Raw genomic sequence first — 25,708 nt, 5'->3', positions numbered from 1 at the left:
ATCTATAAAGGTTTATAGCCAGAAGAGCCTCCTTATCTATTGATAAAGAAAGACAGATGCTTACCTGAGAGGCAAGATTTTTAAGGACTCACACTGAGGAAAGACATGCTATCGCTTGCTGATGGCTACACAGTCCTTTTTAAATGTTTTAATTCAGAACAAAGCTTAATGTTCCCCAAACGAACGAATGAGGTGAAATCAAGCAATGGGGAACCAGTGATAAACACAAGGACAGACAATTCCAATGAGAATCTGACTATTCAAAGGGAGTTTGATGTCTTCATTCAACCTGACCCCAACAAGGGGCCCCAAAGGTGGAGATAACAGGTACAGCGAAAGAAAGCGTCAGGAGTACACAGAATAGAACCAGGAATGGATTCACATCCCCCTGGAGCGAGCTGACGTCTGTGGCATTCACTGACTGCGAAATATCCGAGGGCGTAGCTGGTCCTACTAGATAAATGAAGTTCTTAACAAACAAGCCCCCATTCCAAGTCTTACGCAGGCCCCAATTTTTAGGATCTAGAAGGGCGGGGCACCATTTTCCCAGGCATCCACTGTAATGGTTCAAAGGGCTAATTCAGGAGGAACTCTACATTGCAGGAGCGGCTTATGCTCTTCCTTGACAATACAACTCCGAAAAAACCTGAGGATCCCCACAGCGGTGCACCATATCACAGGCACCGTGAATGATGACCAAAAGTCTAAGGACTAACACATGCGGGTTTAATGAGATACGCACTCTCCACACAAACACTCTAATTCTGCACAAAGAAGCTTCATGTGCTTTAGCACGTGTTCTGTTAATTCCTCTAATTTGAGGGAAAATGTCAGAGAGGGCTTCCATGGCCAGATTTAGACATGTTTTCTTCTGGAATCAAAAGGAATTTGCCTCCGCTTCACCAACTCTTGCCTTTGAAGATTAATAGCTTCATAGAGGAGAGTTTAGACTTTGAACGCAAAACACCAACTACAGGAGAAAATATTTTCCCAAATGTCAGCCAACGTACTGGTAAACTGTGCTCCATCCTAGCTTCAGGCAGCATTTGATAATCCTCCGACTTTCATAAGCCTAACCCTTCCTGAGGTTGCTCTCTTGTTAATTAACTTGCCCTGAAATTACTTCCCCACCCATCCCCCCACAGCCCCAAACTATAATAATATACCCTCTGCTGAGAAAAAAACCCACCTAATAATGTATCTCTAACAGAGTAATAATGGAGCCACACAAAGAAATCATAAATGCTGCAGTTGGCAATCTGTGGCTGGGTCCCGTTGGGCCCCAGCAGGCCGAGCCAGTGCTGGGTGGTGATCACGTAGTCGGGGTGTGTCGTGTTCTTTGCGAGGTCTAAGGCGTCCAGGAACTGCTCCCTCTCCTGAGCAGTCAAGGAATGGATATTTTTCCGAATTACCGGGGCTTTCCTGTGATTGCAGTCGTGGCCGGTCCAGCCAAACTTGCACACTCCACAGTTGTAGCCAGCAAAATGTCCTGGTTTATTTTTAAAAGGAAAAAAAAGGGGGGGGGAGATGGAAGAGGGAGTCAGTTTATGTAGCTTGGAAGAAATTTCTGAATTTGAACTCTGGGATAAAAAGGAGGAGAAGATGAAAGTGTTTGCAAAAAGGCAAAGGAAGCCAATTTCCTTCCCTTACTCTCCTCTTGAAATGTTTGCATCTCCAAGTGAACAGAGTACTAGAGTTCCTTAGAAATACTCCCAGCAAAGAAACAATATGAAAGGGGTCACAAGCTGTCATGGGTGGACCGTGTCCCTTCAAAATTCGTATGTTGACGTTCTAACCCCCAGTTCCTCAGTATATGACTGTGTTTGGAGCTAAGGTCTTCAGAGAAGTAATTAACTTAAAAATGAGGTCATGAGGTGGCCCCCAATCCAATACGACTGGTGTCCTTACAAGGGGGGGAGATTTGGCCACTAGTCATTACAGAGGGAAGACCATGTGAAGACCCAGGGAGAAGACAGCCACCAACAAAGCAGGAGAGAGGCCTCAGAAGAATCCAACCCAGCTGACACCTCGACCTGAGACTTTAGGCTTCCAGAACTGGAGGCAGAACGAGTTTCCCTTTCCTCCCCACAGCCCCACCCCCAGGGCTGCCCGTTGTCTTGGATGGGCACGCTGCTGAGCCCTGCTATGCTGTGGCACACACAACGGGGCCCACGCAGAGTGAGTGTGGCTCATTGATTTAGAGAAGGAAGAAGATATACACCCAGCTCAAGGGGGAACCAAAATAAATAAGCTGATTTCCAGGAATTTAGGTGAAATCTAACATTACAAAAGCTGGTTTATTTCACAAAGGAGACAGCGTTAAGACAAAAATCAATGGAGGCCGGCGAGTCATAAAGGTGAATTAGCTGCCACGGTATCACCAAGTGCAAATCATCGCAGGGCTCCCCGTCCACGGCACAAATGTCCCTGCTTTCTCTACCCGGGGAAGGAGTACTAGTCATATGAACTAATAAGCATCTGCCTGATTAGCATCTAAAGTGGAAATTATTTCAGCTTGTCCTGGACTTTTCCCTTTTTAGTCTTGATTACTGCTTTTGGTATGACGAGCACCTCATTCCCTAGGTGGTGATAAGTTACAGAGTAAACATTTAAATATTATTGGAGCAGAAAGTTGAAGCAAAAGGGGATGGTAATGCTCATCCCCCAGGGGATTAGAGGGGTTACATAAAACATTAACATGGGAGACCAACTCTGCTCTCTTCCTCCTCCTCCTACCTCCCTCCCCTTCCCCCTTTCCCCACCTTCCCCTCTTCCTCCTCCCCCTCCCTTCCTCCCCAAACCCCCTCCCCTTCCCCCATCCCCCTCCTCCCGGTCCTCCTCCTCCCAGACCTTTTTACTGGCTCTCACTTCAATCCACAGCACTTTTCCTTCATCATTTCCTTAAATTCCTCTTTGCGTGGGTTACCGCTCCTGCTCTCTGCCTTACGATGGCTCGTCTTCAAGGTCATCCTTGACTCAACATGTCAGGGTCAGATGCTAGTGCCCTGAGCTCCCCTGGCACCTCACATGCCCCCTCCATGGGATATATCACACCAACAGTAATTATCCACTTGTCTCAGGTACAGGCAACTGGAAGGCAGTTACCCCACTGCCGAGGCCTGTGCTCGGCCTTATACGAAATGAATATTTGTTGCATGAATAAAAGAAATATAAAGCCAAGTCACCACGAAGTGCACTTTAAAAATCGTACACTTTTATTTGTAGTCATACCTCAATAGAGCTGAAATTTTTTTGGAAAATTAACTAAAAACAAAGAAGTATAAAGCATGTGGTAGATAATCCAATAAACATAAAATTTCTTCTTCCTCTTTCTCCCTATCCTTGTGGATTAGAAGGAAAAGCAGGCCCTGTAAATAATTTTGATAAACTGTAAATACCAAAGCAGAGGTAAGCAAAAAATACTATGACCATAGTAGAGAGAGGATCATTTGAATTTCTACAGGCAAAGAAAATTTTACAATAGCATGAAACAAAATGATTAGCATTTGTATTATGTAAACAAAAATGCACAGGCCTCCTTTTCTATTAACCCAATGGATTTTTTGATGGTTAAAGAAAATGTCATTAAAAATATCATGAGTAGGAAAAATTTTTCTTAAGGTAATTTATTTGGGTTCTATGCTCCTCAAAACATACAAAATATCCTACCTATCCTCACAGAGCTCAGTTATCTGTAGTTTTCTATGCTTTAACATCATATGAGAACATAAGTAAAAAATACTTAAACAGAAAAAATTCTACTAGTCCCAAGACTGAAACATGTTTTAGAATAGTTTCAGTTAAACATTAAAATTTACATTGATTACTAGAGTGAAGCTACTAAATAGAAATTATTTATAAATATTTATTGAGCAATTACCAAAGTACCAGATACTATACAAATGCTCCAGAGTTATTTTCCCCCAGGGAACCTACTAAAATTGTATATCTGTTTCAAAACACCTTTGATTAAAACATATCACCTTCTCTGGCAGCTTTTACAGGAATAGAATATTTTTGAGGAGTGAATGAGAAAATGCATCCAAAGAATACTAAGTGCCCAAACTTCCAGCTACTTACCTAGAGCCAGATGACTGAAGGTGAATATAAAGCCACAGCTTTGCAATAGGAGAGTGAGTCTCTCCTTCAAAATGCTAAGGAATAGCACACCTCAATTTTATAATAATCAATTCAGTACAATTCTACATTTAAATGCATAAAACTTGTCTTTGAATTTTGTTGAAATTGAGTAATTCATAACTTATGCCATGAGTTTTAATATTCCTTCACTTCCTTTACCACAATTGTTTTTGGTTGCTAGAAACAAAATGATCAATAGCTAATTATCTCCCTCATTTGTTTATTCAACAGATAATTTATAAACACCGACCGCCTAAAGGGCGGTCAAAACTCAGCATGCCTCTCTCTGTGCTCCCACTTGTTATGTTGGAAGAAGTTTCCATGCTTTGTAGCTTTGGACTTCACTCTTCCAAATCTGTCATATTGGGATAAGAGTTCTACATCACAGAGTTCTCATGGAAAACAAGCCGATTATCATATTAAGCACTTAGAACAGTATCTGGTACATAGTTCTATATTAAGTGTTGTTATTATTACTAGATACCACATAGAAGCAGTATTGTAAATATTTGTTTTCCTGCCTGTCTTCCTCATCCACGACACTGTGGACACCTTAAAAATCATATTGCGGGGGCACCTGGGTGGTTTAGTCGTTAAGCGTCTGCCTTCAGCTCAGATCATGATCCTGGGGTCCTGGGATCGAGCCCTGCATCGGGCTCCCTGCTCCACGGGAAACCTGCTTCTCCCTCTCCTACTTGCCCTGCTTGTGTTCCCTCTCTTGCTGTGTCTCTCTCTGTCAAATAAACAAATAAAATCTTTAAAAAAAATCATATTGCGTTTTTCCCCTCTTTGTACCTGAAGGGCCTAGCATCACTGGTGCTAAATAAATGTCAGTCAGGTAGGTGATAAATGAATCAATGAATAATGGAATAAAAGGCATTAGGTACTAGAAGATACAGATAGACATAAGGCACAATGTCTTCATCCAGGGGATGAGGACGTGTGTGCAATGAACCACCAACACAAGTCAAACTGTGGGGAAAAGTGAAAACAGAGGAATAAACCAAGCACCACAGAAGACAATACGATTAATTCTGACTCAGAAGACCAGAGCTGCTTCACAATTATGTTGAGCAAAGATGTTTCTTTTTACAAAACCATACTTGCCTCTGAAAAGCAACGTAGAAGGTAAGAAGAAAGAATTGGGGCGGGGAAGGAGGCAAAATGGGGGGGAAGGGGATTAAGAAGTACAAACTTCAAGTTAAAAATAAATAAGTCATGGGGTGTAATGGACAACACGAGGGATACAGTCAACATTATTAGGTAGGAACTTTCACTGCGCAGTGTATACAAATGTCGGATCCCTGTGTTGTACATCTGAAACTAAGATAATATCATTTTTCAATTATAACCCAATAAATTAAAAAAAAAGCATTTGTCTGCATGTGAGCTCACCTATGGTCCAGAAATGTAAAAAAAAAAAAAAATCCCTTTTCCAGCATCTCTCCAAAACCTCTGCAGTCGGGCCCCTTTTATGTTTAGAGCTTCTAAACATGGTCCAAAGAATTCATGAAAATGCTGCTGACAACGGAAAAGTGCAACAACATGGAAGCCCAGCACACAAAGTGCTTATTTCTCTAATTTAGATTCCCTAGTGGTTCCCTACATCAACTTAACCTGGGTTCATTTATTCCCCTAATCTACCAAGAGCGGCAGCAAAAACTACAAGACGGGCCTCTTAGAAGAGATGGCATTTTCTTACTGGAAAATGGAGAGAGAAAGAAACTAAAGGATCCCGAGATACCAATCTATCTACCATTGAGTATGTCCTTCGGCAAAAATTAAATTTAAAAAGACAAAGTCATAAACCTACTTAGGACTGGGAGAGCAATGGAAAAGAGAGTGAGAACAACCAAGCCAGGCACGTTCCTACATGAACTGTATCAGCTCAACCTCAGAAGGCTATTAGACTAAATAAGCTTAAAGACCACCGATTAGTGAATTTACAAGGAGCTCTAAATAGCCTATTCCTTTTAATTAGAGATTCTATTATTTTAATAACAATACTTTATACTCACAGAGAGCCTTTCATCTACAGAGCTCAAAAAGATTTTACAAGTGCGGTTTCATCATTATCCCCATTTCAGAGATTGGAAAAACGGAGGCACTTAGTCACTTGTACAAACAAGCAGTTCTTTGACAACTGTTCAAAAACGATTTGGTGTGCATGTTTTCCAAAAGTCCAAAAACACAGCTGCAACTGGTATGTTCTCAGAAACGCCAGTTGGCTAGTGAGATGTGTAAGGTGAAGAGCTAATGCCAAGTTTCCCGAAATTCAGCTCTTCCTGACAATTAAGGTTGGTAGGTTTTGGGTTCCAATTTATCCCTAGAGATAATAGAGAATAGAGAAGTTCTCTCTAGAGGATTTGAGCACATCATTTAGGGGGTTTCCCCTCCAGACTTTGTTTTTATTTCTCTTTGTTAGGCTAAAATCTTTTACCAGCTTCAAGCTCATGAAAACAATGGGGTATTTTTTTTATTTTATTTTATTTTATTTTATTTTATTGTAGTAAGAACATTTAACACATTTTTAAGTGTACAATACATTATTGCTGACTCTAGGTGCAATGTTGTACAGTAGCTCTCTTAAGCTTACTCTCATCTTGAAACTTTATGTGTACTGATTACTACCTCTCTATGTCTCACTCCCCTGGCCCCTGGTAACTAGCATTCCATGCTTTGATTCTATGAATTTGACTTTAGATACCTCATATAAGTAGAATCATGCCTTATTTGTCTTTCTGTAACTGACTTATTTCCTTAGTATAATGCCCCTTAGGCTCATCCATGTTGTCACATACTGCACGATTTCCTTCTATTCTTTAAGGCTGAATAGTGTTCAGTTGGATGTATATACCACTTGGCTAAATGTGGAGAAATTGGAATCCTTATGCACTGTTGGTGGAAATGCAAAATGGCGCAGCCACAATAGAAAAACACAGTATGGAGCTTCCTCAAAAATTAAAAATAGAACTACCATATGATCTTGCAATTGCATTTCTGGATATTTGTCCAAAAGAATTGAAATTAGGATCTCATAGAGATACTAGCATTCCCATGTTTATTGCAGCACTATTCCCAATAGCCAAGATGTGGAAACGATCTAAATGTCCATTGATGGATAAATGGTCTGTTTATTTTTCCATTGCATTAACAAAGTTCAGGGTCACCAATAGTCTGGTTTCCAGAAGCTAAACTAGATCTCTTCCTTAATAAATTTTGGGTGACCTAGAAGAATCCCAGGGGTCCTATTTGCAAAAAAATTATGAGGATAACAGAGAGGAGGGCTTTTGGGTTCAGGTTCTGGGATCAGGTTTAAATTCTGAAGACTGCTTCCCAAACCATGAAAAGCTACCCTTGGAAGGCAAGCAAATCACCCTTTGGGGGAGAATAAGCTGAATGAAGTTCCTATGTCTTGCTTTGGGACACGTGACACATTACAGAATGGTGATTACTGTTTATACTAAGTTGGTTTCCAGCTCGGCCACTAGGACTTGGTCTGATGCCCTGAGACTCAAAGAATAAGACCATTTAGCCAACATAAGTGGAGCCATCCAGAGTTGGTATGGAAAGGGCTATGGTCCTGAATGAGTCTATACAGATCAAATCACGGAGGAGGGGAGGAGAGCCATAGGCTGGTAGTTGGTCTCAGGAGCAGCCAAGGCCTTGACAATGGCTAGCAATGGAGACCATACACACTGAGAAAGCTCTGTTCCTTGGGCTGACCTACAGACATGTGATGTCCTTAACAGTCCAGACGCACAGGCCAAACCCTCTTTCTGACCCACTGTCTCCTAGGTATATGTTTATCGTCCTCAGAACAGGGGATCCCTTTTTATGTTAGGAAATGGGTCACTGTGTCCCTAACTTCTTGTCACTTCTGGAGGAATATTTATAGGTGTACCTCCTGGAAAGGGAGATTATAATTATCCTTTTCTATTCTACCATTCTCTATTCTCTCCATCCTCACCTTTAAAAAACAAAACAAAACAAACTTGCCTACCAGGTCAAAAATATAAAGTAGATGATGATAAGAAGAGGTAAGAGTTATATCTGATTTCTTAACATCTTCTGCCCCAAGATTCCATAAATGGAGAGGCTCAACCGTTGTAAGTGGTAGCACTCTATCGTTGATTTGGCCTGGAAATAAGTGTTCTAGGAGAACTTTTGAGTCATAGACAAAGAAGTTACTGTGTAGTGTGATTTTAATCACACAGGTAATATGAAACCTGCTGCTTCTCAGACAAAAGCCAGGAGAATCCATGAGATAATGTCTATAGAAGACAATGTTCAATTAGCTCAGAAAAAAATGGATAGTATATGTTCAATATGCAGTTTAAAACCTTCGTCACAATGAATACCCAACGCAAAACTGAGTTCCTTGGAATTGCAGAATTAATAATATGACCACAAAATGATTACACAGCCAGAATTTTTTGCCTGTTAAAAAAACTAACATCATTCCTACATCAACATCGCAGTCCTTTGTACACTTCCTTAGTTTACCTTTTTATATCCCTACACAGCCCCATTATCTGGATTCCCTATGTGCCGGCATCCTATGAGAATGTAAGCAAAAAATAATAATTTAAGAAGGAAAACTTGGTAGGCAGCTGGGTGGTGTAGAACAGTGGCCAAGGGCTTTGCTAATGTTGCCACATGCACTTTCTGTGCGTCAAATGCTCTGCCAGCCTTTGAGTGTTTATCACCGCTGTGCATGGCTGCTGAACACAGACAGGCGCTACTGAAGAGGATTTGAGAAGGCTCAGAAGAGCTGGAGGCATAAGAAATGCACAGAGATTTCAAAGAAGTCATAAGAGAGACCAAGGTCTGAAAGAGGGACACCGAGCAAATGGCAAAATGCCCACAGCCAACCCAGGCAAGAGCAGAAAAAGCCATTGTTATCTTGGGATTCTCCCTCCCCAGCTCGCAGAAGCTCTGTCCCACCACAGCCCTCCGACTGGGGCAAAGTGACGACCCAGGCACAACCTTAACTAACAAGATGTACTCTGCCTGAGACCCGTTCCAAACACGAGAAACGCTGAGGCTAGGACCGTGGAAACACCTGCCTTGGATGCCTGTCCTCTAGATGCCAAGGCTACCCATCCCCCTCTTCTACAAGTGCAAACCCATTTCAGAAGGGGAGGCCACCGAATCCATCTTGAAAGGACTTGCTCTGAGCTTCAAAGCTGACTCTGGAGCTCGTTAGCTTCCCCCTTCCAACAAACAAGCCAATGGCATGTTGGCATGAGTTCACATAACCAGGCTTGGCCCATGTAATATCCATTTGGTTTCCATAACTAGATGTAACAGAGGGTGTGAAAAATAGAACCAAGACATCAGCCCGACTCAGTTCGCTGCCTGTGAAAAACAAACTTGGTCGGCCACTTAAAGCCTAGTCTAACAGTTTTAAGAGTCTCATCTCATCCTGAGAAGGGGCTCCTTTCCCAACTGGGGCCTCCCTACCCGGCTCAGGGCATGGCCGGGTCTGCCGGCCTCCCTCACCTGTGCATTGGCAGGTCCGGTGGAAGAACTTCCTCGGCCAGCCTTCTCTGTCATCCCGGTTCCGTAGCACGTAAGGACCGCTCCAGGGCCTGGTGTCAGCTTGCACCTCCATGCACTGGCCCCGGCCCTCCTGGGAGCCACAGATGTTGTCGGGCTCCGGACCCAGCGACGGGCAGCACTCCTTGGTCATCAGGCTGTCCACCGTCATGCAGACCCGGGGAAACTGTGCACGGGCTCCAGGCAGGATCCCACAGCCCAGGCAACTGAGCACAAGCCCCCACCCGAGAGGGCTCATGGCTTTATCAGCAGAACTCCCTCTTGCTTTCCACTCCCTGATTCTACCCTGCCTTTCTCCTCGTCTTCCACTCTCGAGCGCTTGAGCGCTCATTCAGTTGATTTTTGGTTTTGGGGGGTGGGGGAGTTGATATCGTTTTGTTTTGCGCTCTATTCCTCTCCTCTTTAAAAAAATACCTGCAAAAATCGCAGAACCCACGTGAGTGCACGTGTGTACATGCACACGCACGGACTATTTTATGTGATTCAAACAACTAAAACAAATTTAAGGCCATTAGAAGCGCCTCTAACAGCCAGATTTAATGAGGGTAGCGCTTCTCACCATCTTTCCCCCGTTAAATCAGGCTTTGTCTAATTGAGTTAATTTACGGGATACTGCAGTCATACTACTTATTATACCGGTATTTCTAAACCCCTCCTTTCCTCCTTAGCCCATAACTTTAATTGCCTTGAACTCAGTTCAAAAGCCAAACACCGTGCTGCCTTTATTCGGTCTGGCTTGCCAAACCACGGGGCCTTGTGGGGTTTGGGTAAGGGCTGGGAGAAGCCATCATTAGGGGGATTAGGATTAGAGAGACCCTCATTGTTAGCACATGACCCAAAGCGCATAATGAAGTACATACAGTTGCTGGCTTTGTTTCCAAAGGGCAAAACCATCTTCATTATCTGGGCTCATGTGCCCCAGCCAAGCTTGTGACCTCAGACTTCCCCGGGAGTCAATAGATGCAGTGAGCTTCTCGTTGTTGTTAAAAGGCTTTTACAGACAAGCGTGCATTGCTAACCACAATCCACTCCTGACTGCTCCCTGACATGCTAGAAAGACCACTGCAGGAGGTCACACAGCTTCAGAAATAAAGAAACATTTATTTAGGGCTGACATACAAGGAATTGCTTTGTCCCACAATTAAGGGCCCCTTTCCCTCTAAATGAGAATGTACTGTTCTCCTATTCAGTACATCGAGGCAGTAGATTTTTTTTTTTAATTACCCAAAGTAGCATGCCACCAGAAATTCCAAATTATAATTGTCTGATTGTAAGGAAGGCAGTGAGACAATTGGGAGCAAGGCCTTGCAAGTGACATCTTTTGATTCATGTTCAAGTTGAACGTTGTTAGGCTTCGGTCTAGAACAGAATGCCTCCCCCCGGTGCTTCTGGGAACAGCGAGGGGAGCGTCCTGACCGGCAGTGATGGCGACTGTTAGAGCATCGTTTTACCCCTTCGTGGTGGAAACAGGACTGACTTAGGTCCGTTAGAGTCTGTGTAGACAGCCGACGTGCCCCGGCTTCCGACAGTTTCCAAGAAGATATTTGAGCATAAAGACAGAATGTTCCAAAGAAAATTCCTAAGGTTAAAAAAATGTTTATACAGATGTTCCTCCCCTCTGCACGTCTGTCATCCCCGAGATTTTAAGTTGTTGTGACTCATAAATGGCAATTCTCATCTCTGATTTACTCCGATGCCAGCCAAGACCCAAGCCCACAGAAGCAACATCTCTGAGGCTGTGGCCAGGCCAGGATTTGTTACAAGTTCTCTAAGCCGTGTTAATGTGCAGTCACGGTTGAGAAGCACAGGGTTAGAACAAAGCAGGGTTCCAAAGGAAATGTTGGAATAGAGTCAGCTGAAAGGTTCAATGTGTATTCCTTTCCTGAATCACCATAAACTGAGGGGCTTAAAATAACAGAAAATTTTTCCTCTCATAATTCTGAGGGCAGAAGTGCAAAATCAATGTGTTGATAGGACTGCCCACTCCCCCCGAAGGCTCTAGAGGAGAATCCTTCTTGACTCCTCCAGCTTCCAGTGGCTGCCACCATTGCTCTGTTTCCCTGGGTTGAAGCAGCATCATTCTAACCTCTGCCGTAGTGACATGACCTCTCCTCTTCTATCTCTGTCTCTCCCCTATGCATCTCCTATTAGGACACTTGTCATCAGATGTAGAGCCCACCTGGATAATCCAGAATGGTCTCATCTTGACATTCTTTAGTCAATTACATCTGTAAAGGCCCTCTTATCAAACAAAGTCACCTTCACAGGTTCTAGGGTATGGACATAACTTCTCAGAGGCCACTATTCAACCCCCCAAATTTTCTTTGGAACATTACAGCTCTGGCCCTGACCTCAGCTATGAGCCCCAGACGCATATATCCAATTTCCTACTTGACCTCTCACTTGGAGATCTAGACATTTCTCAATTAACATTTCAAAATAAAGTTTTACTCTCTTCACCCAATTTTTTTCTCCATTAGTCTTCTTCTTCTTAGTTAAGGAGCCCCAGCACAATCCTATTAGTGGTCCTTGATTCTTCTTTTTCCCATCTTCCCTATATATGCTTCCCAATGCACTTAGAGTAAAATCCAAGGTCCTTTCCATGCACTAATCAAAGTGAGGGCCACAGATCCACAAACTGGTCCTGGTCTGCATCAAAATAAATACAATAAGGACAGAAATTGAAAGTGAGCATTTAGAAACTATCATGGCGACTTGGCATTGCCACAATGTCTAAGCACATGATCAATGGGCTCATCGCATTGAAGAGGAGCCTAGTTAGGAGGTTGTCAAACGTGCATGGACATGATCTGGTAGCATAAGCTACAGACTGATCCCATGGGGTTGCATGTTGGCCTGTGGCTGAAAAAATTTTTTTAATTATTTTTTAAATTCTTCACTGTGGATAGTTTGAACAGAACTGGCGTGTAAGGTCCTCCATGAGCTGTGCCTTGCCCACCTCTCTCTCCCTCTTGCTCTGCCATCACAGAGCACACCTATCACTCTAGTACTCAGCCACGTCAAGTTCATTTCCACGTTGGTCTTCCTCCTGCCATTCCCTCTGCCTGGAATGTTCTTCAGAATCCTCCTTGTCACTCAGGTGTCGGCTCAAATGTTAGCTCCTGAGAGAGGTCGTTCCTGACCACTCACTCTACTGGGTCTACATCAAGCCCCCTACTCTCCACCGCATTGTGTTATTTTTCTTCAGAACACTTATGACTGTCTAAAATTATCCTGCTTGTTGGTTTAGCTGCTGATAGTCTGTCTCTTCTATTCTGGTATAAATTCCAGGGGAGCAAGAAACTTAACCATGTTGCCCTTCCCCGGTGCTAAGAATAGCGTGTGGCAAAGAGAGGCTACTTGATAACAGTTGGTGAGTAAACATCCTCAGTTCAATTTTTTATGTTCATCAGAAGAGTCTCACCATTATAGGGATTGACTTTATACAAATTAAGTGTTCTTAATTTGACTATATAAAATAAATTTAGACTATTAAATACCACTATTATGTTAAGGGTTCCTTATAAGGTTTGTTACACTCCTAAAAATGTTTGAAAACCACTGGTCCAATCCAACACTCCAGCCTTGGCCCCCACCACATCACCACCAACAACAAATTCCCTCCTCACTATTTCTGACAAGATAGCAGCAGCGTCTGGTTAAACCCCTCTAATAAGGAGATTCCTTTAAGAAATAATTCTAAAGGTTAGGAAACTCGTCCTTTTTAATAAGTATTTAATATTTAATATAATTTGAATTTAAATATAAATAGTGAAAATTCCCTTCACCAATGTTTCCAGCAAAAGCCCTTGGGAACTCCCCCGACCCCAGCTCCCTAGAATGGGTACAGTCCATTTTCCACAGAATTTTGTTCCTTATCTTCTCTTTTTTCAGACTAAATTTCCTTAGTTTCTTCCATTTTTCCTTCATATGACCAATTTTAAATCCTCCCATTAGCCTATACTCTCTTTTTCTGGAAAATTCAGTTTGCCATTTGACCCCATGATGCATGTTTCCCATAAGTTAATTCAATATTCCTGATACAACCTAAGTAAAGATGACTAAAAAATTAGCTCATGAGGTTTGCTTAGCAGCCACATCACTCATCAATCTTGTATCTGTTAGCTTAAGCTAAGTCAGGTAGCAATTAAGACCTCAAAATCTCATTGGCTTGTGAAACAGTGTCTACCACCCATCAGCTCTGGTTATGCTCCACATTGCCTTCCCCCCAGAACTCAGGGTGAAGGAGCATCTTTTCCTTACTCTCCTGATACTGCTTATCTTGTAACAAAGAAGTCAGCGATGGGCCACTGCTTGAAAGGAGTCTACCTCGCTCATTTCTGCTCACATTCTATTGGCAAACGCAAGTCTCATGGCCAAGACTGCTGTTCTCAAAGACAGGGGCTCTGTAAAGAGGACCCCTCCAGGGAGGGTCAGCAAGTATTTTATTGCATTTTAAACCCACTTAAATCCCTACTCTTCTTTCATATAGCTTTCACGAAGCTTCGTCAAAGTCAAGTGCCTCTTCTATCTCCGTCCCCTATTTCCTTTCCTCTGGACTTGCCTTTGGGGTCTGTATTAGTTTGCTAGGGTGGCCATAACAAAATGGCACAATAAAAAGAAATTTATTTTTTACAGTTCTGAGGGCTAGAGGTCCAAAACCAAGGTGTCAGCAGGGTTGGTTTCATCTGAAGCCTCTCTCCTTGGCTTGCAAATGGCTGTCTTTTTGCTGTCTCTCCTCCTGGTCTCTCCTCTGTGCAAATGGGCCCTAATACCTCCTTGTATGTCCAAATTTCCTCTTCTTGTAAGGACGTCAGTCAGATTGGGTTAGGGTCCACCCTAACAGCTTTGCTTTAACTTCACCTCCTGAAAGGCCTCATCTCCACATGATAGTCACATTCTGTGGTACTGGGGATTAGGGTTTCAACATGTCGATTTTGAGGGAACACAATTCAGCCCATAACAGGGTCAAAACACGAGTTTACTTTTATCTCTATTAAGTTAGAATTATCTTTTGATATCAAGCCATCTGCCAACATGAAGACATGTCATGGGAAAGCACCAGGTGGGACTTCCAAGGCATTTTTGATGTCACGTAATACACCTCACGGTGCCATTTTATGAAGATCCAGGGGAGAGATTTCTCACAGGGCTCAATATCCAGGAAAGCTGTACTTTCACATAGCAACTAGCTTGTCCTGGACTTTTAGACCCCGTGGATCTTACAATGGTGTTTCTTTCTCTGCCTTGACCAGTTATGAAGCTTAGAGCCAGTTTGCAGGCCCCATGTCAAGCAACTGATTCACACAGTACTTATCTAGTTTGATATTTTCTTTCCTACATGTTCCTGGATTCTGGGATTCTTATTTTATCCTTTTGCAAATTTATGCATTTTTCCAGCCTATCTCAAATCTCTAAATATCAGATATCGATGTATATATATATAGATATACATATATATATATATATACACACACATATATGTCTGTATAAGTCCAAAGGTAAGAAACACCCAAGTCATTGTTTGTAAGCAAGCCAAGGGCTAGAGAAGAATTATTCTTGAGAAGTTGGTGCAAGTAATCAGACATCTAAGAACCAAGCCAAGAGAAGCTAAGAAGATGTCTTGTCATGAGCATAGCTGTAATTAAATATTGCCTTATTTACAAAAGCAAAAGTCTTTGCTAGAGACTGAAGAGCAGAATCCAGGAGGAGATATCTCATGGGCTGATTGAGACCATTTGCTGCCAGTGGAAGCCATAAAATCACGGACTATTCTAAGGAATGTTCTGAAACCCAGTTGAGAGGAGGCTGGGTATCACAGAGCTAAATAATCTGAAAGTAGAGAATGCCTTATTAAAAAGCAATTTGTTTTACAGTAGAGGGAAGCATCTTAATAAAAAGAATGTTCTGCCTACTTTCATTTTGCATTTCAGCACCTAACACCTTCTTGCATGGAAGAGGGATTCAGTGCGTGTTCCTGGGAGTGAATTGAATCAGATCCTTGAGGGAGTCTGTGAGTGAATGCTACAGGGTGGGCATGCAAAGCCTTGCAGATAGGATACCAGCCTGTGCTTCCCAACATTCAAAGGAGGAAGACATGGCTCAAAGCCTGGTAAACAATCCAATGGGGCAGTAAATGTTTTAGAGCTGTTGCTAAGGTTAATACAGAAAAAATCATTTACATCTTTCTTCTGCCTGTCAGTGAGTTGCCTGCCCTTTTCTCCACGCCTCTGAATGTGAAAATCCTCCCCGTTTTTAGTCCCTGCTGGACTCCTCTGCCTGATGCTTTTTGATCTATTCTCTGCTGCCACATCATGGGGAGAAGAGATTATTTTTTTTTCCCCTGTGTCCAAATTGTTTCCTAAATGCTGGGCATCTGTCCTGATAAGGGTTTTGCTTTCTACATCTAAGAGCTTTTCTTTTCTTGGTGGTGTAAATTGTTCTTCAGGGGAATTAAGGGTTAGGAATGTGCTGTGTGGTTTCTGATATTTCAGTCAGAGGCGGTCTTTCTGTCCAATTTGGGGATAGTCTGTCGTTAAGGCTGTGTTTATACATCAAACACATATTTTAATTTCAGATTTTTGCATTGCTCATCCTTATATTCATCTCAGCTCTTTGTGATGCACACTGCTGCCCTCTGATTCTTATTTTATCCTTTGTTTTTTTATCCCCCACCCTGGGAACAGGTATTAAGTTAGATTTTTTTCATGTGTACCCCTACAATTTAATGACTCACTTGGGTAGGTAATCTAGCTACTCCTCCTTCAAAATATGGATCTTTGGAAGAAAAGGAATCGCTCCCCTTTCTGCCCACTTCTGATCAAACCCAGCAAGTACCATTTACAAGTTTGCAAGAAATCGTACCAGTTGAAAATGTAAACTCTTCAGGACAGCTCTAATACTAACAGATCCACGAGAGTTTATAAAGGTGTGGCTAGAACTGTTTGGGGTCTAGAAGGATCACCAAAATGTATTGTCAAGTGAAAAACATAAGGTACATAACTGTGAAGTCATCGTGCTGATGTTTACATGTGAATGGGTTGGGGGAGGGAGGGAGGGAGAGGCCATGCCTAGCTAGCTGGCTGTAAGTGAATGGGATATACGCAGGAAACAAGTTGGCTGTCTTTGGGAAGGAAGCTTAAAGGGTTGGGAGATCAGAGAGTAAATGAGACTTATTTTTGTTCTATACGTTCGTACATTTTGGATTTTGAACCAGGCTATACGGTACTTATTCTTTTAAATCGTACATTAAAAAATTTAAGTCAAAAAATTTAGAATGAGGGACATTTGTGAGGATGACATTAGGCAGAGAAACTTTTTCTGTGAGTTTAGTAAAAGCACTATGGCTTTGGCACACCCCAGATTGGTTTTATTGATCTTGACCCTGCTACTTCCTAGTTCGATGACCTTGGACAATGCGGTTACCTTCTGTGAGCTCCAGCTTCTCCATCTGTCAATCCAAGATGATAATATCTATGAAGTTCCATTCTAAAGGTTAAATATGGCGCCACATATAAATTGCCCAGCAGAACCTGGCATACAGTAGTTCCTCAGCAAATAGTGACTATAATTATTGTCATTTCCATAAAAGAATCCATTGACACCACGGTCAACTTTTTAAATTTCTGTACTGGCAAATCATTAGTCTGACCCATTATGTCATGTTTTATTTGTTTGGAGAGCCATTACCTTCTTAATCAATAGCCCATAATGCCTCTATTTCAACGGACAACCAAGAAGGGGGGAAAATCCCACTAGGATACTAAAAAATCCTCCCCACTGAATCTTTATCCCAAGATTTATCAATTAATACACACATATGCATGCACGCATGCACACAAACGCATTCATACCTATACACATACACACACCTAATCCAAGAACCTAATTTTAAGTACTTTCTATAATATGTTTCTTTCTGGGAACTAAATCAGTGCTTCTAACTTTGATATATGGAAAATATTCTCATCCATAATGCAATGTTACAACCTAGAAATGAAAGGAACTGTTTTCTTTCTTTTTTTTTTAAGTTGTATTTATTTAAGTAATCTCTACACCCAACCTGGGGCTCAAACTCATGACTCTGAAGTCAAGAGTCAAATGCTCCTCCAACTGGGTCAGCTGGGTGCTCTGGAACTGTTCTTTCTGAGATTCTGCAAGATTAATTAAGTGATATGTTATGTTTATAGGTATACTATTCTCTTAGCCTTGGAACTTAGGAATCTCCATCAATTATAACAAAGATATGGGTGAACAAAGCTTAAATAAGCCACAGAGACTATGGATAAACCAGATTTGAAAGCATTCTTTTTAATTTTAAGAGCTGACAAAAAAGAATGCTATCATTAAAAATAGAAAAATAAAATAAATCTTCAAAAATGACTTGATCTGAATCTGGTGCTTTATACGAAGCTCATTATTTTTAACTGCTGTCAAAAAGCATCTAACCATGGTGTGTGTCTGATATTCTCTTTGAAAATGACTCCTTCTCATTTAATCTCAGCTGCTCTAATTCAGTTTCTTTTAATAAGCCAAGTGTACACACACACACAGCCCAAAAGAATAACTCTAAATTTCCAATTCATTTCATAAGCTATAGAAAAGAACTATGTTCTTACAAATCATGGCAGACAGCTGCCTGCCAAATGTAAATTTCCCTGTTATGAATTTTTTCATTTCTAAAAAAATGTTCTAGTCTAAGAAGAAAAGCAGACAAAACAAGATAATTTCATAGAGGCTTTGGTTTAGCTTTTGTTATAAAAGAAGCTTATAGGGGCGCCTGGGTGGCTCAGCCGTTAAGCGTCTGCCTTCGGCTCAGGTCATGATCCCAGGGTCCTGGGATCGAGACCCGCATCGGGCTCCCTGCTCCGCGGGAAGCCTGCTTCTCCCTCTCCCACTCCCCCTGCTTCTGTTCCTGCTCTCGCTAACTCTCTCTCTGTCAAATAAATAAAATCTTTAAAAAAAAAAAAAAAGAAGCTTATAATAACATAATATTTGTATAGTCACAAAATCTATTAAATTTATACCGTGGAAATGGATTCCCTCTTGAGCAGGACGGTTCAAAGGCCAGGTCAGAACTCAGCAGAAGATGCAGAAATGATGGAGGGATAAGCACCCTCGGTGGAAACATGTTTGTCCTCACTGAAGACCCGAGGAAATGTAAAACTGTACTTGAACAAGCAAAGTCATGGTGCATAAGGGGACTGGGAACCACGGAGGGTGAAGAGTTAAAAAAACAAAACAAAACAAAACAAAACAAAAAAAACCACACCTCCCTATCTGTCTTCAATTTCCACCGAGAAAAGCTGAACTCATAGAATTTGTGTGAGTTACCCAAGATTGCGCAGATGGTATATTAGTTTGCTATGGCTGTCATGAGGAACTGAAAGACAAACTGAAGCATTTTAAATTTTGAAGAGTTTATTTCAGTAAACATCAATTCAAATTGGGAAACCCCAAACCAGAAGTGATTAGGAGCCCTCCCCCAACAGGAGCTGGGGACAAGGCTTTTCCTCAGAGAGTGGGGAAGCAAAGCAAGGAAACTATTTGATTGGCTATAGCTTCTGTGGTTGCATCCTTCGGGAGAGCCCCCTTGGCTGTTTGCGATTGGTCGTTCCTAACCTCTTCCACGAGTTCACGCTGGCTTAGGTTTTGATTTGCTTATGTAGACTACCAGCGCATTAGAACCACCTCAGACCAATGGCCTCCTCCTCGTTTGACTGCTTTCACACAACGTACCACAAACGGAATGACTTGAACCAATAGGCATTGATTCTCTCCCAGTTCTGGAGGCTGGAAGTTGGAGGTCGGGGTGCTGACAGGGCCAGGCTCCCTCTAAAAATAGTAGGTAAGGGTCTATTCCAGGACTCTCTCTCAGCTTCTGGTGGGTTCCTTGGCTTGTGGTAACACAACACCCCATCTTCACATGGCCTTCCCCTCGTGTGCCCATATGTATTCAAATCTCCCCTACTTATAAGGATAGCAGTGCATTGGTTTCGGGGCCCACGCTGGTCCAGCACAACTTCATCTTACCTCTAATTAGATCTGCAATGGCCTTATTCTCAAATAGGGTTGTACACTGAGGTACTGGGGTTAGGGCTTCAACATATAAATTTGGTGACGGGGGACACAATTCAGCCCATTACAGATGATAAGTGGTAAACCTGGGCATCAGAGCTCATAAGCTCATGCACTTTTCGCAATGAGGTCACACTCACCACATTCTCAGGCTGTTGGGCTTAGAAGGAGAGACGGTATGAGTCACGTGGATGAAGAGGAGACACTGAAGAGAAGTCATCTAAGCCCTAGCTTATTTTTAGTGATACACTGAACTCTGCTTCATCTCATGGAAAATTCCAGATGGGGTGGAGGGCAGCCCACTTCTGTGAAGGCTAGCCTGGGTCAGGCGGTACCAGGTTCTCCTTTCAGTCCACAGTGAGAGTTACCCATGGTCTCTGAACCGTATCACCCCACAAACTACAGATCTGGAGAAGAAGTTTAAAAATCATTTGGACCAGGACTCTCAATTGAGAAAACCAAGGCCCACCCATCTAGTCAGCCACGAAGCCTCAGTCTCCTGATTCACAGTGCGGTGCTCTTTCCTGACACTAGGCGATCAGGAGAGTAAAATATGAGAAATCTATTTCCTTATAGGGACACTTTTTTTCCTCTCATCTTTGCCTCAAGCATCTCATATTTAAAAGTCACTCTTAACTCCCATCTCTCTGGGGCACCTGGGTGGCTCAGTCTGTTCAGCATCTGCCTTAGGTTCAGGTCATGATCCCAGGGTTCTGGGATTGAGTCCTGCTTCAGGCTCCCTGCTCAGTGGGGGTCTGCTTCTCTGCCCCTCCTCTGGCTTGTGCGTATTCTTGCTCTCCCTCTCTCACTCTCTCTCTCAAATAAATAAATAAAATCTTTAAAAAAAATTCTCATCTCTCTGCCAGCTCAACAGTGAGGGATGGACAGATAGCAAGTGCTCAGTACTATTTATTAAAGGAATTCATGTATGAGAACAAGGAAGCACTGTGCCTTTAAGGATAAACTTCAGGTAAACATCCACGTGGCCTCCTGACTTACTTGCCTTTCCATCGATTTGAAAGACCCAGGGAGCTCCTTTACTTCCTTCTGAATTGAGAGGTGGCTTGGGCTCCTCCTGGAAACACTTTCCCTCTCTTCCCCTCCAAGATTTTTCCCTTGAACTGAACTCTTTATAGAGTTTCTGAGTGTGGCTGCTCGTCTTCTTGCAGAAGAAAGAGAAGCCTCCTTGGGTGTGGCCCATCGCTGGTTGTCACTGGAGACGGCATTCACTTCTGGTTGCCACTGTCAGGGCTCCTTTGAGACTGTGCACAGCTGGATGAGCCCCTTCAGGAATGTTCCTTCCGTCAGTTTTCTTCCTACAAACAGACTTAATGTTTACAGGTGAAGTTATTCTGTCCAGAGTCCCCACAACCTGATGTTCTTTCACATTTATATGTTAACTTCATCCAAGAAAATAATCCAGATTTAAGGTGATTGCCGCATCACCCTTTAAAGAAATATTTAAATATTTTAAGATGTAAAGAGAAACCTATCTTGAGGGAGGCCTTTATTAAACAGTGTGAGAGAAAGGGCCAATGTTGCAGAATCCTGCTAAGAAAGGGAGAGTTGACTGCATGTTCAAAGTTTAATGAGGACTGCACACTGTCTCTTTTCCCTTTTTCTAGTATTAAACTCTCCAAGGGGTGCCTGGGTGGCTCAGTCCTTAAGCGTCTGCCTTTGGCTCAGGTCATGGTCCCGGGGTCCTGGGATCGAGCCCCGCATCGGGCTCCCTGCTCAGTAGGGAGCCTGCTTCTCCCTCTCCCACTTCCACTCCCCGTGCTTGTGTTCCCTCTCTCGCTGTGTCTCTCTGTGTCAAATAAATAAATAAAATCTTGAAAAAAATAAACTCTCCAAAATGTGTGATCTGTACTATAGTTCTGCAAGATGGTACCATTAGGAGAAATTGGATCAGGGGCACATGGAACCTCTTTGTTTTATTTCTTACAACTGCGTAGGAATCTACAATTATCATAAAGTAAACATTAACTTTACAAACTCTCTGGAAGAACAGAGTCAGCAAGCACACTGATAGAGCAGCAGTTTCCAAGGCCCTAAAGCACTCTAAAGGCTCTTCGTTGTTTTTGCAGTAACTGATGGAAGCACCGTATGATCATGCAGAATGACATTTGTCATTGGAATGGGTTCACCTTTGAGAACCAAGAGCAGCACAATTCTCCTTCTCTTTCAAGGCCTACTTCCTGGTTGAAATCTTAAGCACTCCCCTTGACTGACCCATTCAACTCAGTGAACGGACCCAGATAACTAACTATAGAGGGGTCTTTCCAAAGGAAAGGGATGGCTGTTTTGTTCATCTTTATATCCAACATCTAACACAGAGCCTAGCACCTAGTAACTGAATAAAAAATGTTTGTTGTAGATGTAATGGAATGAATGAATGATGGATGATAAATAATGACTCTCGTTGCCTTAGGGCTCAAGGTAGTTGGAGATGGGAACCATTCCAAATTACTTGCTGATATCTTGCAAATCAAAAGCCCAAATTTGGGGGTTAACATAAAGTTTTTTCACACTATTTCTGATGACAATACACAAGTCATTTTAGAAAATTTGCAAAACACAGAAAAGGATGAGGAAGAAAACTTAAATCATTCATAATTGCACCGTTGAGGAAAAAATTCTAATTAATCTTTTGCTCTTTATCATTGCAGAGGAATATAATTCTTCATTCCTTCAGTAGTCTTTTTAATCAAATTGGAATTGTAATACACACATTTTTATAATCTACTTTTATTCTCCATTAATTATACAATGAAAATGCTTTTCCATAATTTGCAGTTGTCAAAGTACAGAGCTAAAGAAGGCTGAAAGCTTCACTCAGTCAAAACTGTGGCAGTCATATCAAAACGTGGCGGTCATAGAGAGTGGAAGCATCCAGGGGGGTTCAACGGGCTTGGAAAGTTCATTGTATCAGATTGTGAAAATGCTTTATGCCTGTACCAAAGAGAGTAGAGACTCATTTGTAACATGACTCTGAAGGATAGAACAGTTTTGGCTATCGTCATAACTGAAGTCAAATATAAGGAGCTATTTAATGAGGGGAGAGTCGACATTAGGACAAATCTCTGGCTGCATATTATTAGTTGACATCTTCAGGAGACTTGCCAACTTCTTGAAATTTATAATTCTACAGAATCCAGGGGAAATGCTTCCCTCTCCCTTGTGCTTCATGAAAGAAGTCAGACAAAATGGGTTCATACTATATGATTCCATTTATATCAACCTTAGAAAATGCAAACTAATCTCAAGTGACAGAAATCAGGGTGTTTGCCTGGCAGGTAAGGTTGTGAAGAGGGAATTAAAAAGGGCATGAGGAAACTTTGGGGCAGTAGGTACATTCATTATCTTGATTTTGGCAATGTTTCGCTGGTGTGTAAGTATGTGAAAACTCATCAAATGGTAGACTTGTGGTTTATCATATATCAATTATATCTCAATAAAGCTATTAAAAACAAATAAAGGTGCTAGAAGCAACCGAGATGCCCTTCAATAGTTGTATGCATAAACAAACTGAATGGTACACCCATAAAATGGAATTCTAGTCACATATTTTTTTTTAAAAGCCTTATCAAGCCATGAAAAGACATGCAGAGACCTAAAAGTATGTTACTTAGTGAACAAAGCCGATTGAAAAAGCTATAAACTGTATGATTCCAACTCTATGTCATTGTGGAAACTGTGGAGACAGTAGAGAGGTCAGTGGTGGCCAAGGGGTTCAGGGGAAGAGAGAGAGGGATGAATAGGTGGAGCACAGGGGATCTTTAGGGCAGTGAAATTATTCTGAATGACGCTGTAATGGTAGAGACACTTGTCAGCACCCATAGGATGTGTAACACAACGAGTGGACCTAGATGCAAACTACGGACTTCAGTTCATAATAACGTATCAACGTTGGCTCATCAACTGTAATAAATGTAGGGTGTTTAATAATAGGAGAAACTAGGGGCAGGGGGAAGGGGACATATGCAAAATCCCTCTACTTTTTGCTCAATTCTTCTGCAAACTACTCTAAAAAAATAGTCTATTAATTTAAAAAAAAATTTAAGATGCCAACAGTTATAAAATGTGGAGGTTGCACCTCAAAGTTCAAATCTCAAGCTCATCCCAAAAGACTGGAAACTCCAGAAACTCTGCCTTCAACCCAACCACAACCCCCCAAGCTCCCATGCCCAGTTCTTGCCCCCACATACCCTACACGCCCAGGGCCTTGTAAATCTTACAGTTAATGACACCTGCCTTCTAGGGTTGGCCTCCCAGGGTCCTGCTCCTGGAAGACGCCCCCCCACCCCCGAAGACATTTCCCTAGAGATTTGATCTCATTCCTTTGTCACTCCATTCCCAGACTCCATCTTTTTGTTTGAAGTCTTTCAGTTTATTTTAGGTGCAGTCTGATCACTCCTTCCAACTGGGGGTTCCCTGAGACTAATTTCTTCTCTTTATTTTTGGAGATTTCCTAGGCAAGGTCCTACTCAAGGCTGCCTAATTGGGATTATTCATTGATCATCTCTTCCTTCCCTCCTTCCTCATGTGCACCCACTCTCCCCTGTGCAGCAAAATTAGGGCATCCACGTATGAAATCTTGTTTAGACCTTTGCTGTCTGGCTTCTTGTGGGTCTTCTCTAACATTGACTTCACATTTACCCTTTTGTGAAGGAATGATTCATTTCAATGTAGAAAGTTTATAATGTATCAAGGAAGCCAAAGAGGAAGGCATTCACCCATTATTCCTTTATTCAAAGATAACTATGGTTTACATTTTGATGTTTATACCTTCAATCTTTTTTCAGTACATAAACATAATTTTAAACAAAATTGTGATCATATTACATTCTGTAGTATAATTTGTTTCCACTGAACAATATATTATGCACATTTTCTCATCTGATTTTAGAGGCTATGTAATAACTCACTGCACAATAAGTAATTGTGATGTTATCATAATAGCTTTAATCAATTCCTCTATTTTTCAGTATTGTTTGCAGTTTTTCACCTGTATTAATAATTCTGCAACAAACATCTTTGTCAATTGATTTTTATATTCATCTCTTATCATTTTCACAGGTTAAATTCCTAGAAGTCAGACTGTTGTGTTGAAGTACTTGTTTATTTGTAATGCATTTGTTACATGTTTCCAAATTGCCTTCCAGAAAGATTGCACCATCTCCACTCCCAAAAGCAGAGTACACGAGTGCCCAAGAAATGATTTCATCATTAAAGCCAAAACTTAAAGGACACATCGGAGTTTAAACTTAAGTGGGTTAGGGAGTGCTTGTCAAAATGTAAGATGCAAAAATTTGGAGAGAAGAATATAACATGAGACCTTTGTGGACCATGTCACGACACAATATTTCTGTTAAATGTTAATTGCTACTCACTCACTCTATGTTAATGGCTGTAGAATTGTAGAGAATAGAAGATAGGACAGTGTCTCAAAGCAAGTGAGAAACATGGTTTAACTGTAACACTTTTTAAAGTCATAAGAGGTTTACATGATCATTTTATATTTCAATTATGAGGAATTTCTTTTAAACCTGGTTATAGATAATGTAATACGGCACCTCCTCAGAATTCACACAAAGACAAGGCCCAGGGACCTTGCCTGGCAAGTCTGTTGTATGAAAGAAACCTAGGTAGCAGGTTCTTCCCAGATGTGTGGAACATACCTGCATGCCTCTGGGCATTGCCAACCGACTCTTCCGTCTGCCTTTCTCGTTCTCCATTCAGTCTGTCATCAACATCCACTTACCTTCAATGACATGGTGCTCTTACCCAACCCTATCTTCTGACCTTGTTCTGAACCCTGTAAAGTGCAATCCAGATTAATCGACTCAGAACTTAAGAGGTGCATTCTATGCTAGTTGTTTTTGGAACGGATTCTGGCATGTTACCAACCTTTTCACCCATCTCAGAG

General features: G+C 41.9%; 1 protein-coding gene across 2 annotated transcripts in view; it reads right to left on the bottom strand.

The window, feature by feature from the left end:
* DCT (dopachrome tautomerase) overlaps nucleotides 1-10,268 on the bottom strand; it is a 37,532-nt gene extending 27,264 nt beyond the window's left edge. For both annotated transcript variants that reach the window (XM_036080113.2, XM_078070189.1), the window contains exons 1-2: nucleotides 9,646-10,268; nucleotides 1,190-1,489 (exon numbers count right to left, since the gene is read on the bottom strand). In XM_036080113.2, the coding sequence (XP_035936006.2) occupies nucleotides 1,190-1,489; nucleotides 9,646-10,033 (688 nt within the window). In that variant the 5' untranslated portion in view covers nucleotides 10,034-10,268. The remainder of the gene's footprint in view (nucleotides 1-1,189; nucleotides 1,490-9,645) is intronic.
* Nucleotides 10,269-25,708: the final 15,440 nt, after the last annotated feature.

The sequence above is a fragment of the Halichoerus grypus genome, chromosome 4 (assembly GCF_964656455.1).
Source record: "Halichoerus grypus chromosome 4, mHalGry1.hap1.1, whole genome shotgun sequence".
In the NCBI taxonomy this organism is placed as follows: Eukaryota; Metazoa; Chordata; class Mammalia; order Carnivora; family Phocidae; genus Halichoerus; species Halichoerus grypus.
The sequence above is the reverse complement of the archived record's forward strand: the minus strand, read 5'-3'. Positions and strand labels throughout refer to the sequence as shown.